Consider the following 18299-nt stretch of genomic DNA (forward strand, 5'->3'; position numbering starts at 1 on the left):
GGGATGTTATGTGTACAGATTGTAAAGCCCTCCGAGGCAAATTTGTATTTGTGATGTTGGGCTATATAAAATAAACTGAATTGAATTGATAGATTAAGCTAAATAGATTCAACTTTAATCTGAATTGTAAGAACAATATTTCCCTCTGCAATGTAATGGAGTGTGAAGTGGCACAGGATTGAAATACTCCAGTAAAGTACCTTAGTTAAATTGTACAATGAGGTGTGCTACGCTACATTCACACATGACAAAAACACCAAGATAACTGAACCAAGCCACATTTTATTTTAGTCAGAAGAGCCATTGAACTGATGCAATCTGATATGCAACTCATCTTCTCGCCTGCTTGCTTCATAAAGTACATCAAGACTTTTATGGCAGCGTTAAAATGCTGAAAAAAAGACAAAGAGTCACTTCCTCCTTTTGTCATTATATTAAAGAACTTTGTAAAACTGACATTCGGAGGAAAAGTTTGGCGCTGTTGACGGACATCGCCTGAGGCTTTGTTTACATCCTGCAGGATTCAAATCAGACGCATCAGTCATCGGGCTCACTGTCACAATAATACAATCAAAATAAGTTACAGATCATGCTGAGGGAGTCTGAATTTCAGACAGTAGCGAACCTGTTGAGTCCCACAGAGACACACATACAGGCTGCTATGAAAGCTGTAGTATTACATGTAGCTCCAATCAATTAAATTTGTACCACATTAAGTACCACATTATCCTAAACCCCATTCATTCTCATTGTAAATCACTAGATATGGGTGATGTGTCCAACATTTAGAAGACATATTTATAAAAAAAAAAAAAAACAGGAGCTAAACAAATTTTCAAACAAGCAGGAATGAACAATGAAGGCACTTCAAGTTTCCGTGTTGTTAACGACAGACAACAACCAACACTTATATGTATTATTTGATACATCCTTAATGTACCGTTACCTTCATTTCCTTAAAATAAATCCATAACACAACCAGGGCTGCCGGTGTACATTATTTATATCTACTGACCAATTTTGCAATAAACCCCTTTGTCTACAAATAACAAAAATAATACTCATAATTATAAAGGCCAACCAGATACCCGAGGCCTGAGCACCGATTCCCTGGTTCCATTCGGACTGTTTGCTGCATGTCATTCCCCACGTTGCCTGTCTCTCTCCACTCACCAGCAGTCCAAAACCCAAAGATAATAATCAACGGTGATATAAAACAGAGAAAATACTCAGATTTAAGAAGCTGGTAACAGCAAATGTTTGGAATTTGTCCTTGAAAAGTGACTCGAACGATTAACCGATTATCAAAATAGTTGCAGGTCGATTAATATGCTAATCGTTTGAGATTTAAACACAATAGTTTGTGGGTTTTATGGTAACACACACACACACACACACATACAATAAGTCCTGACCAGCTGCTGTGAAATGTTTCACACTTTAGCAGCACATCAATCGAAAACATGGCAGGACACAAGGAGGGTGGTGCAGCGTGGAGGGAGTGTTTGTTTGTGGGTTTGCGTGTGCGTGTGTGTGCGTGTGTGTGCGTGCGTGCGTGTGCCTCAGATGCCCCCAGTGGAGGAAAATAATTGTGTGCCTCAGATGCCCCCAGTGGAGGAAAATAATTATCACAGGCTGCTTCTTCTTCTTTCTGGCTGGCTATTCCTTTCACCGGCCAGCCCCGTCCATTATTTTGTGAAAAATGCTTCATCACCATCTCACACGAGTCTGTCCGCTGTCCGTGCTGATGCAACAAAAGCACGGAGGACTTGAGGTTCCCGTTTTCACCCGACCCCCCGAGGCGAAATCCTCTCTTCCGAGCAGGAGAGAGAGGGTGGACGTCGTTGGAAGTGCAGAAAGAAGAGGAGAGGGAAGTCTTCAGGGGTTGGGTTTTTTTCTTCACACCCGCTCAGGGTTGCTTTCCTGCTTTACTCTGCGTCTGGGGCACAGCTTTCGCTTCAGCAGAATCAGCTGCAGGGAGAGAGGAGAAGAGGATATGGCTTAGTTAGAAACAGTATGCAACTAAGGGAAGATTGTGTTGGCTGACAGCAAGAGGATGAGAGCTGCAAGTGTAAACATCCCCACCCATCTCCATCACCAAGTACTCCACTTAGCGTATTTGCTCACTGGCAGAGAGTTTAGGTTAGTTGGGAGGGTCAATACCTTATATACGTTTGTTAAATATGAATCTACAGCCAGCATCTGGTTAGCTTAGCTCAGTGTAATATAAATAATTGAAAACGCAAGCATGGCTCTGTTCAACGGGAACACAAGACGCCCACTAGCTCATTGATAAACAAATATATATGTATTTTTTCCTGTATTAACGTTACAAACGAGTCTATTTCTTGATGGAAACCAGTAGCTTGTAACTGGAGTCTCCGTTGATTGCTTGGCAACTGCCAGAGCCAAGAAATGGTCTGGTCTCAGAATACTGTGCAACACCAGCTCATAACCAAACGCAATGAGCTTTAAAAAGGTTGCTGGAGATGGATTTAGTTTCCTGCAGACAAAGTGAGACCAACAGTTTACCCCCGTTTCCAGTCTTTATGCTAAGCTAACCGGAGCTACATCTTTAACGAGGTAATAAGACGGAGTTATTTAAAAAGGACTTTGACACCAAATTCCCCTTCGACCTTATGTAACTCAAGAAAGCAAAGATAAGCTTAGTAAAATCACCACCTCCTCTGGATGAAAGACACTTTTGATCTCTTTATTCTAAACTGTACAAAGCTGACTTAAATGTCTATGTCTTAAAGACTCCAACAGAAGGACAGCCAGGCTGCATGTGGTGACGGAGACATTGGACACATTCCTCTCTGAGATTCACTGGATTCTCCCACGGTCACCTCAACTATTAACCTTTCTTTAGTGTTTGCAGAGGAGAAACTGGAAACCTTTTGGATTAGGGAAGCGCCTCTAAACGGCTCAATGTCAGTATTTGTTGAACATTTCCTTGCATTAGTTTTAATCTCTCTCAAGTACCAAATTGGAGGAATTTGACAGGAAAGTCATCAAAGCACACCATCATGATATTACTTTACATAATGTTCTTTCAGATATAAATCCCACTCATCTGGCAGTTTGAAACACATGTGCTGTTGGATCCAAGTCAACAAAGACCTGGGGGTCTTTCATTTCTCTAAAGTCCGGCTCTGGCTCAGCGGCTCATACTATCGCGACACATGAGACGGTGGAACCTCGGCGTGGAACTTCGGTGGCGAAGGCCTGAATCATAACTCAAGTCAATCATGGAAACGGAGAAGTGTGTCAGCGAATGTCCGGGTGTCTTTTCACTGAATGCGTAAATACAACTGTGTGTGTGGTCCGAGTCGGGGACACTGACTGACCTGCTCGGCAAAGAAGGACATGATGGTGAAGATGACGAGCGTTATGAGGACGCAGTGCGTCCAGAACTTCAGCTTGTCGCGATATACTCGCCTGCAAAAACAAACAAAAAAAACACACAATTAGTTAGTTTTAAGGAGAACAATAGCAACAGGTGCAGATGCAGAATCAACATTTGTCACACCTACACATTTTGAACAATGGATTTCCATGACTTTAAACCAAATTTCCATGACCAAACATTTTGTGAAATCTCAGTGTATACATGAAAAAGTGAGAACATTTAATATTTAAACTAACAATGAGAATTCCAAAGCATACAGTAAACCTTAAATGACACAAATGAATGAGACAATAGTTTGATTAAAAGAATAAACATTTATATAGATGCCTGTATGTATGCCTGCTCATATTTTGAGCGTCTTTCTTTTAAAAGCATATTCATTATTTCAAACTCAGCGTAAATAAACGACATGAACACATGAATATAACACATTTACATGACATTTCCCAAACTTTGGGGATTTTATTTCATTCAAGGACTTTTCCAGGCCTGGAAATAGCCATTTTAAAATTCCATGACTTTTCCAGGTTTTCCATGACCGTAAGAACCCTGCTGGAGGGGAGGCCACACACTGTGATGTAACAAGAAGGAAACATGCAATACGCAGAGGGCAGCAGGGTAACAGGGCGACAGGGCGACAGGGTGACATCACCCAACGCCATCTGGCTGTTACTTTACTAACTCAAAGACAGAAGGGGGCGGTGGGGAGACAGGGGAATAGACGAGCAGCTCAGCGGTGTAATGATCTTGCAAGTATCTTACAGCTAGCGACTGATCTGAGGCGGCTTGGTCTAATTTTAAAGCCTCTGTGAGAGTCTGGCATTCTCCCGCTGAAAGCTCCCCGGGTGCAGGAGCAAGATCCCCGATAAAACCCCTCCAAAGCCCCTGCAGGATTCCCACCGCTCCAACCTGGCAACGCTCCGTTCCACGTGATGACAGCCACAAAGTCTCATCCCAGGCCCATTGTGGAAAAGGAAGAGCTTGATAAGTTACGAGCTCAAGTGCAACAGGGACTCAAAATGATATTAAACTTCTCGTCCTACCACTCCTGGAGCTCATCCATGTGCAGAAATCTGTTGCGATACTCTCTTGGCAGTTCAAACTGGGACGGCAGCGGGAACATGGACTCATAGAAGTCTCTCAGCACAGCTTTCACGGTGGCGGCGTCTTTATGGCTGTGGTCAATGTTATCATTCAGACAGACAAACTTCCTGTTGGGGATCAATGAAAATACAGACCTTCAGTACACTTTGGTTGCATCACAGATGGAATATGAGCAAAAGAGAGGCAAAAACAAAAAGGAAAAGTCATCTGGAGTCTTGCCCACCTGGGATTCTTCCTAATGTCATCTAACTGGCCAACCACATGGGAAACATTTGTCCGCACCATCTTGAAAGCGATCTCCTCCTCCCCCATGATCTCAAACCTGTCCAACAGAGCACATGTTAGCAGCAGCAACAGTAAAGTTCAGCAGGGAGAATATCTGAATGGCCCCTTAAATATCTCACTTGTACTTATTCTGGTCCCTGAAGGCTTTCTGGATGCGTTCTGTGATGGGCTTGCAGTAGAGGACCAGGCCTTTTGTGACAGGGGGCTGTGGATAGAACGGCATTTGCAATGAAGTGATTGAATTAGAGGTTTTCTTTTTTTTGTTTCAAGCCATTTACTTTAAGTGTGGCTCACCATGCTGGGGTCATAGTAGGCCTCCTGTGTCGGGTTCACCAGGTGGAGCTGGGTCAGGTTAGTCGGGAGAGTCTTGGAGCAGTTTATCAACATCTGCTCCAGGCCCGTCAAGTCCTAGAAAGTGCAAACAGAGAAATATTACACGCTTCCAAAACCGGAAGAAATATGGTAATCTGTTATCTGACGATCTGTCAAAGTCTGTCTGACGGACCTGGAGGCTGAGCGGCAGCTCGTGGATCCTCGTGGCCAGAGTTCGAATCTCTCGGTCGGACAAGACGCCCGAGTGGTCCGTGTCGATCTCGTCGAACACCTCAGACACGTTGAGGTGCTGCTGAGCGCTCATCAGGAAGTAGAAGTACGAGAAGGCAAACTGCATGTCCTCGGAGTGGCGAACGCAATGGCCCGACGTCTTGTCAAACTCCTCTGGGAACCTGAAGGGAATAAAAAAAGAAAAAGGCGCGGAGCAATTCAAGGCGCCGCCTCAGTAGGAATGCCGTGTACAAAGAGTCATTAACGCACTCACGTGTCCTGCAGCTCCTGCATGATGAGCCGGTCGATCATGTGAGGCATGTGTGCGGGGACTTTGCGGGACGTGAATCCGAACTGGCCGTTGAGCAGCTTGTTGACGTAGCGCAGCGAGTCGGCAAAAGTGTCCTGCAGCCTTCGACCTGTGGCGTCGCCGTCGGCCTGATACAACAATTCTCTCTGCAGGCGCTCCTCTTCCTGCAGCGTCGACACAAAGGAGATTAACGTTGAGAGGAATCTGAATGCTTGAGTAGAAAAGTGGAAGTCGGCAGCCTTCTTACCTCGAGCAGTTTCTGGAAGTATTTCCTCCTCTCCCACGGCAGGAAGCCTCTGTCTGAGGAGATGAAGTGTTGAAGTCTCCTCCCGAAAGGAGCTCCTCCTGCAGCGTCTTCCGGCTCCACCCGACTCTCCACGCTCTTGGTTTTGGAAATGCTGTCTAGTAGTTTGGAAGTCAAGGGCCTTTCTATCGCAGCATTCAGATCGTAATGTTTGGGAGCTTCTTCCTCATGCTCGTCATCAGTATGGACGGGAATAAAATGAGGGACAGCAACGTCTTTCCTGGGCATTTCCTCTTTTGATATCACATTTTTCTGAAGAATATTTCCCGCTTTCTCTTTCGCAGGTGGTTTTCCTTCCAACTGCTCTTCCTCCATGTCTTTATAGGGCTTCCCCTGGACCTTTTCTGCACCCTCGCTCGCTGGTTGTGGATCAACGTCCCGCTGCTTTTGAGCCAGTTCCTTGTAAGGTTTTAGCAGCTCAGCCTTTGTGAGGTTATAACCCTTCATTGTGATGTCATTGATCAGAAGCTTCTCCTCCAGCTTTTGCAGCTCGCTTTGCACGGCAGCTGGAAGGAGTGACACATTCAGCGAAGGCACTTCTATGACAATCAGAGGTTCACCAGGCAGCCTCCTCTGGATCTTGGGACCGCGTTTGTCCTCGGGAACATCCGAGAACGGGACCGGCGGCTCTGGAGTCGGGGTCGGCTTTGGGTCTTTGTCGTCGTGGTCGGCGTCTTTCCCCGCAGCCTGGGACGCGTTAGCCTGAGGCACCTGGCGGGTGTCGACGGCCACGCTGAAGCACATGATGAACTCTGTGTCGTCGTGTCTCTGGAAAGTGAGATTGTACTGGATCTGGGTAGCGTTGTGGCCCGGGTGAAGAAGCAGGTGAATGGTCTTCCACTTGTTGGCGACGGAGGTGTGCCGAAGCGCCGGGTTGTCGCCCACGTGGGCGTCGGAGATTCTGCGGGCCAGTCTGTCGAAGCTGAAATACGGCCTGGTTTCACCGACCGGGAGGGTGTACAGGCTCTGGTTCCTCACGAGGGTCACGTGACGCAGCTCGCCAAAGTGCTCTACAACAGAAATGCATACATGTTAAAGGTCTTTCCTTTATTATAACCTTTTTTGTTGTCGTTATAATATATACAGGATTCATACACATTTTGACCAAAGCATTTCCATGACTTTAAACTACATTTTCATGACCAAACATTTTGTGAAATCTCGGTGTAAACATGAAAAAGTGAGAAAATGTAGTATTTAAACTAACAATGAGAATACAAAGCATACAGTAAACCTTAAATGACACAATTGAATGAGACAATAGTTTGATTAAAAGAATAAACATTTATATAGATGCCTGCTTATATTTTGAGCATATTAATTATTTCAAACTCAGCGTAAATGAACGACATGAACACATGAATATAACACATTTCCAGGCCTGGAAATAACCATTTAAAAAAAAAAATGTCATGACTTTTCCAGGTTTTCCATGACCGTAAGAACCCTTGTATATAATATCTTCTCATTTAACTCACCTTGGCCACAGTCTCCCACATCAAACCCACAGGAGAGCACATTGCAGGCCTGGTCACAGAACTTGTCCGCCAGCCAGGAGTTGGCACAGCCTTGATTACAGTACGACATTCCCCCGAGACCTCCCAAACCGCCCGCAAACTGCCACACCTGTCCGCCGCCTCCACCGGTCCCGCCACCGCCGACCCCGGCCACGAACCGACTGTTTCCAGCCGCGCCTGTCAGAGAGAAGGAACACGTCAGACATGAATTAAACAAAATCGGCATATATTTGCACAGGGGAGAGGATAGAGGCGATCTCTTTACCGAGGCAGTCTCCTCCATCCCAGTCGCAGGCAGAGTTGTTGCAGGCTTTGTCACAGTAGCCATCTTTGATCCAAGATCCTGGGCAGCCCTCAGCACAGTTGGGGACAGGCCAGGTGAGATACACCTGCAGGAAAGTGAGGAAAGGAAAACATCTCAATGTAAAAGTTCCTTGCAGGAAGCAGTCTGTGCATTGTATTGAACCAGCACTTTGTTATGCAGCTTGCACACCTTCTGTCCTTTGGAGTGGCTGTAGAAGTCGTCCGGCCAGACGTCTTTGCCGAACATCACATCGTCGTTGAGGTAAATGAACTTCTGAGAGAGACCCGGGATGCGGTGGATGTGTGTCTCTATGGAAGGGGAGCTGAAAGTGGGAAGGTGGCTGCTGTTCAGGAAGATATCCTAAAAGTAAAAAGAAAAACATATTAATGTCAAGCTAAACATGATATTTCCAACCGATACAAAGCACAGTTTTCATGAGTGCCTCAAAATTAGATTAGTTTGCTGAATTGATTATGTAAAGCTCATTAATATAAACATAAACAAGCACAATTTAACCATATATTCTTGGCTAGTGTGTTCTGGTCAGCTTGCCTCCAATATGACAAGTTCTGGAATTGTTGAGGGACAGTTGGGAGTCAGTAAAAAATTTGCTCGCCACACATCCCCGAGGTTTAAATGTTACCTGATGGGGGACGACTGTAACTCGGGGGTTATCCAGGTTGAGCCAGGAGGGAATCTGCCCGTTAGTGACGATGAAGATGTGTCGCACCCAGGGGGCGTGTCTCTCCACAGAGCGCAGCGAATAGCGTAGCTCCTCGTTGTCCTCAAATCGGCTGGCGGACACGTCTTCATCCTGTTTGGACTGCGGAGGAAAAAACGTGAATAAGTTGGCCTGCGTCCACAGGAACAGGTCTGAGGGAGGATCAGTCGCACCTGTGAGATGGCGGAGAGGTCCCAGAACAAGTAGGCAGGGCTGATGGTCAACTCTTTTCCGTCCAGGGTCAGATTCTTTTTGGCCTGCTGCGCCAGATCGGTGAAGTCCTGCGGGGTGTTGAGGTGCAGCAGGGCGATGCTGGCCTCGGAGTACAGCTCGAACTGAGGGGCAAAGAAACAGTACGGCGTTAGTTGCCTTTGAGTACCTTTTTAAAAGCGCTATAGAAATATAATGTATTATTATTAATAATAATGAGCAAATGTTAGCATGCTAAACCAAGATGGTGAACCTGGTAAATATGACCTGCTCAACAGCTGCATTTTAGCTTCATTCAAGTTCCCTGTAAAATCACGTGGAGTGCTCCTTTTACATCTCCACATACAGTGGGAACATCCAAAATAAGAACTTCTCTGTTTTGAAGTCAACATCGTTGTTTACCCCCAGTTCCCCCTGGCTCGGGACAGAGACCTTCACCAGGGCATCATGGGGACAAGAAGATTTATGGGAGCAATGAAATAACTAGAATGACAAATCAAAACAGTGATGATGCTCGGGTGGAGGCATCTACTGCTGCAGTGTGTGTGTGTGTGTGTGTGTGTGTGTGTGTGTGTGTGTGTGTGTGTGTGTGTGTGTGTGTGTGTGTGTGTGTGTGTGTGTGTGTGTGTAAAGAGGTGAGAGTTCAGAACATTCTGTGATGTCATCTTCTCCATGGCGCTGCCTCGCCGTCTGATCTCAGGAGAGTTATGCGAGGCATTGGAGGACTCTCTCTGTCTATGAGTGTGAGTGTGTGTGTGAGTGTGAGTGTTACCCCTGCCCATTTCAAAACAATCTGTCTCACCTCTCCTCTCCCAGGAAAAAGACTCACCCCGTCTCACTCCACCATCAAACACTGAACCCAAAAGTCTCACATGAACGAGACTTTTTGTTTTTCCTCTGCTCCCGTTTTTAGGTGAGGAGGATTAGCCGTGTCTTAAAAACCCAGCGGGGAGCAGCCGGGGGACCGCGAGCCCCAGATCGCATTGCAGTCTTTATTATAGCTCTCTTTATAGTCCTGATAATGCTCTAACACACGGCCTGCGGAGGCCTAACACCGGCACACGTCCGCCTGCAAGCACACGTAAACTAATAAATATATATATAAAAAATAAATAAATAAATACACAGTGCACATAATTATTAGTCAACCTTTTTTCCCCCTCACCCGATGGATTAATGCATGACTATTAAAACGTTTTCTGATTCCAGCTTCTCAAATGAGAGGATTCACGGCTTTGTTTTATTTTATTTCATTGTAAATTGGTGACATTTGGGTTTTGGATTGTTCACACTCGGCTCTGGGACATTGTGATGGGCAGTATTCACCATTATCTGACTTTTAATTGTCTAAATCAAGGGTCTTAAACTGCTAGATCTGGCCTTTGAAAGCATTTATATATACATTTTATTATTCTTATTCGTTCAATTTCCCTTTATTTGAATCCATAACCTGTGTGAATGTTAGTCTGACCACTGTATGTCTCTGCAGAGGCAACAGAAAATGTAATTAGTAGGGCAAAACAATAGTGGACTCCCTGGGTAAACGTGGCAAGTGATCTGTTGGAGCAGCTGGAGAGACGTTGTCCTGCAGCACAACTCACGGCTGAGAGAAAAATATTTATATGTGGAACGAGACATCATTTTTTTGGGGGGCTCTGGGAACTTGTAATTGGCATTCTTCACTCGTTGCTGACATAATAATAGGCTAAAAATAACCAGCAGATTAACAGCGTATGGAAATAGCAGCCCTTTTTAACATCATTATAATAAACGCACACAGGCAAATTAGGCGACGCCTCCCATATTTGCTTATCAGCCCTCAAAGCATGCACAACATTTTACAGTAGTTTGCCCTCTGATTTACATATGGACATTTTTATAAATCTGAAAAAAAATCCCAGCCCACCTCCATAATCACTTATATTAAAATACTCATCCTTTATACTTCTCTTTCTCATTCTTCCATTAGCTTGTGATCCAATGATTAGAGTGTGGCTACCGTGTGAGAAATAAAAACCTGTGGATCCTTGAAAGCCGTCGTGGTGGAGATGAGACACCGCAAACGCAAACAAATACACGCTAAGACAAACGCCTCAGCGGTCCGGTACACAAACACCGGGGGGCCGATGATGGGGGTTGTGGGGCAGCTTTCGTCGCCATAGCGCTCGGTCTAACGCCGGCTATAAATAGGCGTCCGTCTCACACCGCCTGAACCTCTCGATCCACGTTATGCACATCATCCCTCTTTCACAGAATCGGCCTGGCAACACCAGGAAACACCTTGAAACCCAAACTGTGCGTTGTGTGGTGGACCTTGAGAGAGAGACAGACACACACACACACACACACACACACACACACACACACACACACACACACACACACTCTGTGGTCCCAGTAACATCTCTACTCCCACACTGAACCCTCTATTTTAATCCTGCATCCCTGTTTCCAGCTGATTCCGCTCATAAACGATAAGAACTGGTAAAGCCGGGCAAACCAGTGGAAGGAACCAGTGGAAGACGATGGGGGCGTGTCCGAGAGCGGCCCGTAAAATCCTCGTGACCTTTCGGCCGTGCTGGCTGGCGCCGCGCCACTCCAAACAGTTGTTCTAATGTTAACCCCCGCACCGCCAGCTAAGGTTACAGCCCGAATGCCGCCAGCTATCATCACATGACCCAGCAGGCTCACAAGCACAACCACGAACTGGGAGACAAACGCAGTGAAAGATGGGACAACTGGGTTTGGTGATGATGTGCAGGTTAAAACTCAGTTAACCTACACGTCATCACATAGAAAAGTTACAGTGAGTGAGTCCTTCTTCACCCGTTTGTACTCACAACGGTCGTACATATGATTATTACAGACAGTGTTATGATGTGCAGTGCATTATGGGTATAATCAGGGTGGCTGCAATATGTTTTACTGCTATATGAAATTGAGATGAACAGCTAAGTGCAAGTCATTAGATTTTGAATAACTACTGGCTCGTTTCCTGGCGTATTATTTAACGAATGAGAAGAGAAAAAAGGTGTATTTTTGTTAGAAAGCATAACCTTTAACAGTGGTTTAATCTGAATCTGTATCTTTTTTTAAAGAAAGAATAATCTTTAGTTTCAGTAAAACGTGAATAAACGGTGAGTTTTAAGTCTTATAATATTCATTCTCAAAATAATTTTATTCACTGTTATTTGTGCCGTATTTTGAATTTCTTTTTTCGTGATTGTGTTGTATTTATTGTAACTTTATTTGACTTCATAATTAGATACTCTAATACAACCACATTCAAGTTAAGCTAAGAATTAGTGCAAAGACAATTGGAGCAGCTCCAACTACTGTTTTCACAACTTTTTTAAATACACTAAGGCTGGAACAATGTATTATAATTCAGTTTATATATATATATATATATATATATATATATATATATATATATATATATATATATATATATATATATATATATATATATATATATATATATATATATAATGTCAGACAATAGTGAAAATAGCCCGTCATTCTTTCCCAACAGCGAGCTGAACTATTTTAATTTTAATTAAAACACAAAGATGTTCAGTTTCCCGTCTTAGAAGATCACAAAGCTCCGCAGATATTCACGTTTGAGTAGTTGGAATAAGTGAATTTGGGAATTTTTTTGTTAAAAATTGCTGAAATTGATTTAGTCGATCCACAGTTGTGGGAGGTTTTTAAGTAATTTAAGGGCTAAATATTCTTCTTAAGAGTTTACCGACACCGCAGTACACAAAAGATGTTACCTAATCCGTCACCTTTTCATTCTCATCGTCATGTGGTTTATTATTGGACGACGGGCCAAGCCGTTGACTCCTGGTGAGACGGGGTCACTCAGCTCCAGACTGAACTGTTTTCTTTTCTTTGAGTATTTTCGGAGTAATCCGCCCTGGTTAGTGGCATTCCTCCCTCTCAAAATATGAAGCAGACTTCTGATTAGAGAAAATTATTAGATGCACAAGCCGCCGAGCTAAACAAAGGCTCTTTATCGACATCACAACGTAACTGTTTAAAATAGAAAAAAGGCCATATTTGGCAGGTCAGTGCAACCTCCGCTCCGAGGAGGATTTGACATCCAAGTTTCGCCCTTTCTTTGATTACGATGATGCTGCGATGTATAAAAAGACCTTAATTTGTGCACAAGTGCACAGTAAACGTCTGTAGAGAGCAACATCCTGCAGCTCTGTGATAGGACACTGTTAGAGCGACATCTGGTGGCAAAGCTCGGTTACCTCAAAGCCTTTTACCTCAACACTGACACCACTTCCAAAAGATCTAAGAGAAATAATGCTCGATTTCAATAAGAAAACAAAATAAATCTAAAAGGCAAGTGTGTCTAATGTATCGATATTAAATGTGAAACTCTGCCATTAGCTGTTATCAGACACCGTAGTGGATTTTAAACATTTATTTCAGGTTGAAATTTGTGGAAATTTCATCAACAGATAAAAATCTTGAATTGATAATTGAACAAACCAACAAGAGACAATCGTCCTCTTATCTCTTCTTATCTAATCTGGCAGTAGACGAAATATATATTAAAAATAGAGGAAAAATATAAGGTATATGAAAAAGAATTCATTTAGTAGATGAAAATACAAAAAGAGATTAATAAGATGAAATTACCTGCAAACATGTCATATGCGTTTCATATCTACAGAATCAGTATAATATATAAATAAGCAGCTAGTTGCCATAATATTTTCTTCTACATCTTTCTGTCCCGAGCCAGTATTTTAGGACCAAGCAGCTTATTGTAATGTGTCAGATATTTAAACATAAGAAGGACTTAGATCAGACATATTAATGATAAATAATCAAACTAAATGTCTTACCTGTTTGATCTTATTGGTTATGACAGAGGGCAGTTTGACCCTCAGCTGCTCCGTTTCCTTAAAAGATGCCGGGAAGCCGCTCAGATAGGCCAGCGCCTGCATGCGGATCAGACCCGGAGCCTCTTTGTCCGTCGTCTGCAGAACAAACAGCAAAGATGTACATTTAGTTTTCTCCATAAAAACACCGTTTGATCTTCAATAACATTGGTCTATCATTCTGGGATCGTAAATATGATGGATATGATAATATGAGGACATATGTTCAGAGTATCACAAGTTCAACAGGCATTTAACAGTTAATGTAACAGTTATAAACTCACCAGATAACATCTGGACACAGAGAATTTCTGGTCTCTCGACACATCTGTATAAGTTTTATCAGCTGTAGAAAAACAACAACAAAACAATAAATTAACTGTAAGCCAAACTAAACCTTCAGATGCAAAGATATAGTTAATCTTTGACACATGCACACATACATACACATATATATACACATACATACATACAGTGTCATTAGCAATGGAATGCTCTGTTTCATTGTATTGATCTTTCCTGCTGCCGTCGTCTCCGCTAATACAGACTTCTTGCCTCTCATGTTCTGGTTACTCATTAATCACACTTCAAATATCATCTTTTGCAATGTAAATAACTGTTCATATCTCAGTGATAATCAGCCTGTTTGTTTCAGTTATTACACCCTTACTATGAATCATGTAGGGAGCCTCTCTTCCTGCCAAATATTGCCCTCATTTTGTTGCTGGAAATGTGCGTTTCTGAATTCTCTTTGTGTGATTTTTGTTGTTGTTTACCCTCGGCCTGCGAATGGAAGACGACCACCGAGACGGTCGTGGACGGGTGGAAGGCTTTGTTCATCAGCAGCAGCTCTTTGGCAGCGGAGAAGGAGGAAGAGAGCGACGGCAGCTCTTTGAGTGAGATGTTGGCTGGCAGAGCCGGGTCCAGCGCCAGCATGGGCGCGATGATGCAGTGGGACAGCAGACATTCTGGCTTAACACTGAAAACAAGGAGAAGAAAGAAAAGCATGCATCTTCATCTTGTGCACTCACCCAGAGGACCACCTACTCCAACGCTGTGGTTTACACACTGAGAAACACTCAAACATTCACGTGTGTGAAATGAGTCAAATTCACAGGTTCAGCAAACGGCTTCCTTTGTGGAAATGTCTCGTCGAGTTCCTCTTTGTCGTCTGCGGTGTAAACTCACAGATGGGCTTTTAATCTTGTCGGAAAGAGAGGAGGGAGAAGCCTTTTGTCAACCTAACATTTGAGCGTTGAACAAATTAAATCCCACAACTTGAATCTTCATTGTGGTTCAGCTTCAAGATTCACTACGCCATCAAATAACTGATAAGCCCACCAGTTCACACTTCAGTTGTATCTACTTCTGGTTTAACCCGCCACAACTTCCTGTTTGAACACAAAAGTCTCACCCGGCTGTCTTCCCTTTAACAGTCATTTCCCAGGGGTTTGAAATGCCAATAAGTCTGCATATAAAACATATCTTCAGGCTCACCTCTCTTTTGGCACTTCAGTCGTCTCACTTGCATTTTTCCCCAGCCGTTCCCTGTGTGCAAACAGAACAGTGAATTCATAATAATTTTTAAATCATACACAACCTACAGTAGCAATGCTGAACAGCTGAGACTAATGAAACAGGGACTTTCTCCTCAAGAGTTATTCTAACCTTTGATCCTAGATTCACTCATTTCTCCTCTGGGGCAATGTCTGAACAAGCCAATCAGAGTGAAAATGATAATGCTACAGCTCGACTTGTATGCCGATTCTGACTTTATTCAGGTAGACACTTTAGTGTGTTTGCACTCTATTAAGGTATACTGCAGGGCTGCAAGAAGTTCTGCAGAAAAAAAAGTTGTATACATATATATATATATATATATATATATATATATATATATATATATATATAAAATTGTATGGGTTACAACCACATGTATTAAATCTCACTGCAACAATACATTTGCATTCATTTGCATAGACAGTGGAGTCACAGCTACCTCAGAGCCCTCTGTTCCTCCTCCAGTTGCTCTTTGACCGTCTTCAGTTCCTTCAGCAGAGCCACGTCTGTGCCGTTCACCCATGTGTACACCACATCAATAGGCATGGGTAGACAGAGCCTGCAAAAATGAACGCTCACATCACTCAAGACAATCCTGAGACTGCAAAGCCGCGACCCCGGCAAGCCTGGATTCGTTTTTTGTTCATGCATGGTTACATATCGTGCCTAATCTTTCAGATTTCTCTGAAGGGAAGGGTACACACTGTCCTGCGTGGCTCGAAGGAAGGTTGCTTTTTACATTAATATCTGTGAATATGATAGGATTTGTACTTCTGAGTCCCAGCAAAGATATGTTTGCACTATTACTGTAAGTGCAAAGTGCAATAGTGGAATTCATGTATATGTTTTGTTGTGATGCGTTCAAGGAACCCCTCATTCACAGCATAAATGCTGTTTTTCACTCACCTGCTTTGGAAGGATTTCCCACCCACATTGTCTCTGTAGGAGTCAAACAGCACGTGATACTGGTCCCGACTCCACTCCACCACTACCTGTATGGAAAGGAAGGGGCACACGATGACACAAGCAGTTGCTAAAGTTGCAATATCCCAAATATCACATACAGACAGGGCCACACCAAACCACACTCAAAAACTGGGCAGTTTCTCCCTCATTATTAGCACAAGAACACCCTGTACAATAAGACTTACTGAGTATTTTGGGACACAGCTCTTCAGTTTAACAAATATCTAATTATAAACAGCAAAAAAATATTAAAACCTCAACTTAAAACGCTTAATATTTACAAATCTTCCTCAACAAAAAGGGTTAACTCACAACGTGGTGGGCTGTTTCTTAGCGAGCCATACGGGAAACATTCTTGAAGACATTTGAGATTTGCCTTTAAAATACGTCAAATCAAGTGATTCACTATAAGGCCGAAGTATTACGAACACCTTAAAGATTCATAAAACGTCCGAGTTAAAGATCGGAAACGTAGATTTACTAAATAACTGGACTGTTTTATAAAAACAGCCCGTTTTCTGAGTGCAATCTGGTGCGACGGAGACTCGGAACAACAGATCCGAGGACACAGCTGTCGCGAAACTACCGTTTGCTAATACAACATAAATGAGTTATGAAGAAGCTCACCTCTCCGAACTGAAAGGCGGAAACTATCATGAGGACGATCCCCCCAAAGCAGATGTAGAGCCCATATCGATGGGACAGACAGGTGTACGTCTGCCTCTGTAACAGCTTGAGCACCGAGTTGACGACTACCATGGTTCTCCTTGAAGAAGAAGCATACCGCTGCATTCATTCAAGTGAACAAAACAAACAGAAAAAAGCAGGTTTGACGCGAGTGGAAAAAGAAAGTAAACATAAGAGACCCGGGTTTGTCAGCTGACCGCCAGTCAGCCTGCATGACACATGACAACCCATACATTTCACTCTTCTTCGGTGGTGGTGACGCTGCAGCCGCCTCCGCTGCTGCTGCTTCTTCTTCGCTTTGAACTCGCTGTTGCCCCCTGGTGGTGGGAAGGAGAAAGGCCCGTCGCCTTTCAGGGACAACAGTTGCAGGCCGACTATGAACACATTATCATGGATTTAAAGTAGTGCTCAGCTTTAATATTTCTTATTAAAAAAAAGCTAAAAGTGACATACATACTTTGCATTTTGCACTCTCTATTGTTTACATTTAATTTGCTCAATTAATGAATACTCTCTGCAGCTGTACATATATTTAATTCCAGTTATTTGTATTCTATTTTATTTGTGTACATATATATATATTACTATATTTTAATTGTATTTTGTATAAATCTTTCATCCCTGTTGCTTCTTTATATATGTTATCTTGTGTGTTTATTTGTATCTGTAAATTGACGCTACTAGTTGGCGCTACTAGTTGGCGCTACTAGTAGGTTGTCGCTACTACGACAACAAATTTCCCCTTGGGGATTGATAAAGTATCTATCTATCTATCTATCTATCTATCTATCTATCTATCTATCTATCTAATCTTTTACTTTTAGATTGTCAGAGGAAAGAAGCCATCATAAAAATCTCAGAAGAAGTGTTTATCCTCTCAGGTTGAATGCTAACCCTCCATATATTTTGTAAGTAGCTTCTACAATGAACATCTCAAATAAGGCTACTAATAAACTAACTAATGATTCATTTTAATGTGGAATATTCAGTTGATTATGTTCTCAATTAATCAAGTAGTTATTCGGTCTATAAAATAGTGGGAATGGTGGGGAATGTTCTCAAAGCCCAAGGTGACGTCCTCAAATGTCTTTTTTTGTCCACAACTCAAACATAGTCAGTTTAGTCACAGAGGCATGAAGAAACCAGGAAATATTCACATTTAAGATGCTGAAATCAGAGATCTTTTTTCTTGGGAAAATGACTCATTGATCATTTATCAAAATAGTTGCCGATTCATTTAATAGTTGAACACTAATCTTTTCATTGTAGCGGCTCTAATCTCAATTCGTAGATACAGATCTCCAGCAATGAAAAGGGGCACCAAATGTGCTCTGTAACAAAAGCACTTTTATGTCAGTAGAAAAGCAGAAATACAGCTGATCAGAACTAGCCTTGTACATCCCAAAATCAACAAAGAGAACAAGAAACTACTGAAAAACAGCGGTGTCATCACATGATTCAAATGCAGGACT

The 18299-nt window shown here is 42.9% G+C and overlaps 1 protein-coding gene across 1 annotated transcript; it reads right to left on the reverse strand.

Annotated features, from left to right (window-relative positions):
- Window positions 1-262: 262 nt before the first annotated feature.
- gnptab (N-acetylglucosamine-1-phosphate transferase subunits alpha and beta) lies at window positions 263-16932 on the reverse strand (the record flags this gene model as incomplete). Its single annotated transcript, XM_079236171.1, has 21 exons — window positions 263-1971; window positions 3351-3441; window positions 4456-4623; window positions 4740-4838; window positions 4921-5006; window positions 5096-5209; window positions 5307-5526; window positions 5619-5818; window positions 5902-6968; window positions 7437-7652; window positions 7741-7864; window positions 7969-8139; window positions 8423-8602; window positions 8674-8835; window positions 13579-13713; window positions 13899-13960; window positions 14391-14593; window positions 15112-15162; window positions 15614-15733; window positions 16081-16166; window positions 16768-16932. 21 exons carry the CDS (start codon window positions 16930-16932, stop codon window positions 1900-1902), a joined length of 3792 nt encoding a protein of 1263 aa, XP_079092297.1. The 3' UTR covers window positions 263-1899.
- Between the last annotated feature and the right edge of the window lie 1367 nt (window positions 16933-18299).

Source organism: Taurulus bubalis (assembly GCF_910589615.1).
Source record: "Taurulus bubalis genome assembly, chromosome: 20".
Lineage (NCBI taxonomy): Eukaryota > Metazoa > Chordata > Actinopteri > Perciformes > Cottidae > Taurulus > Taurulus bubalis.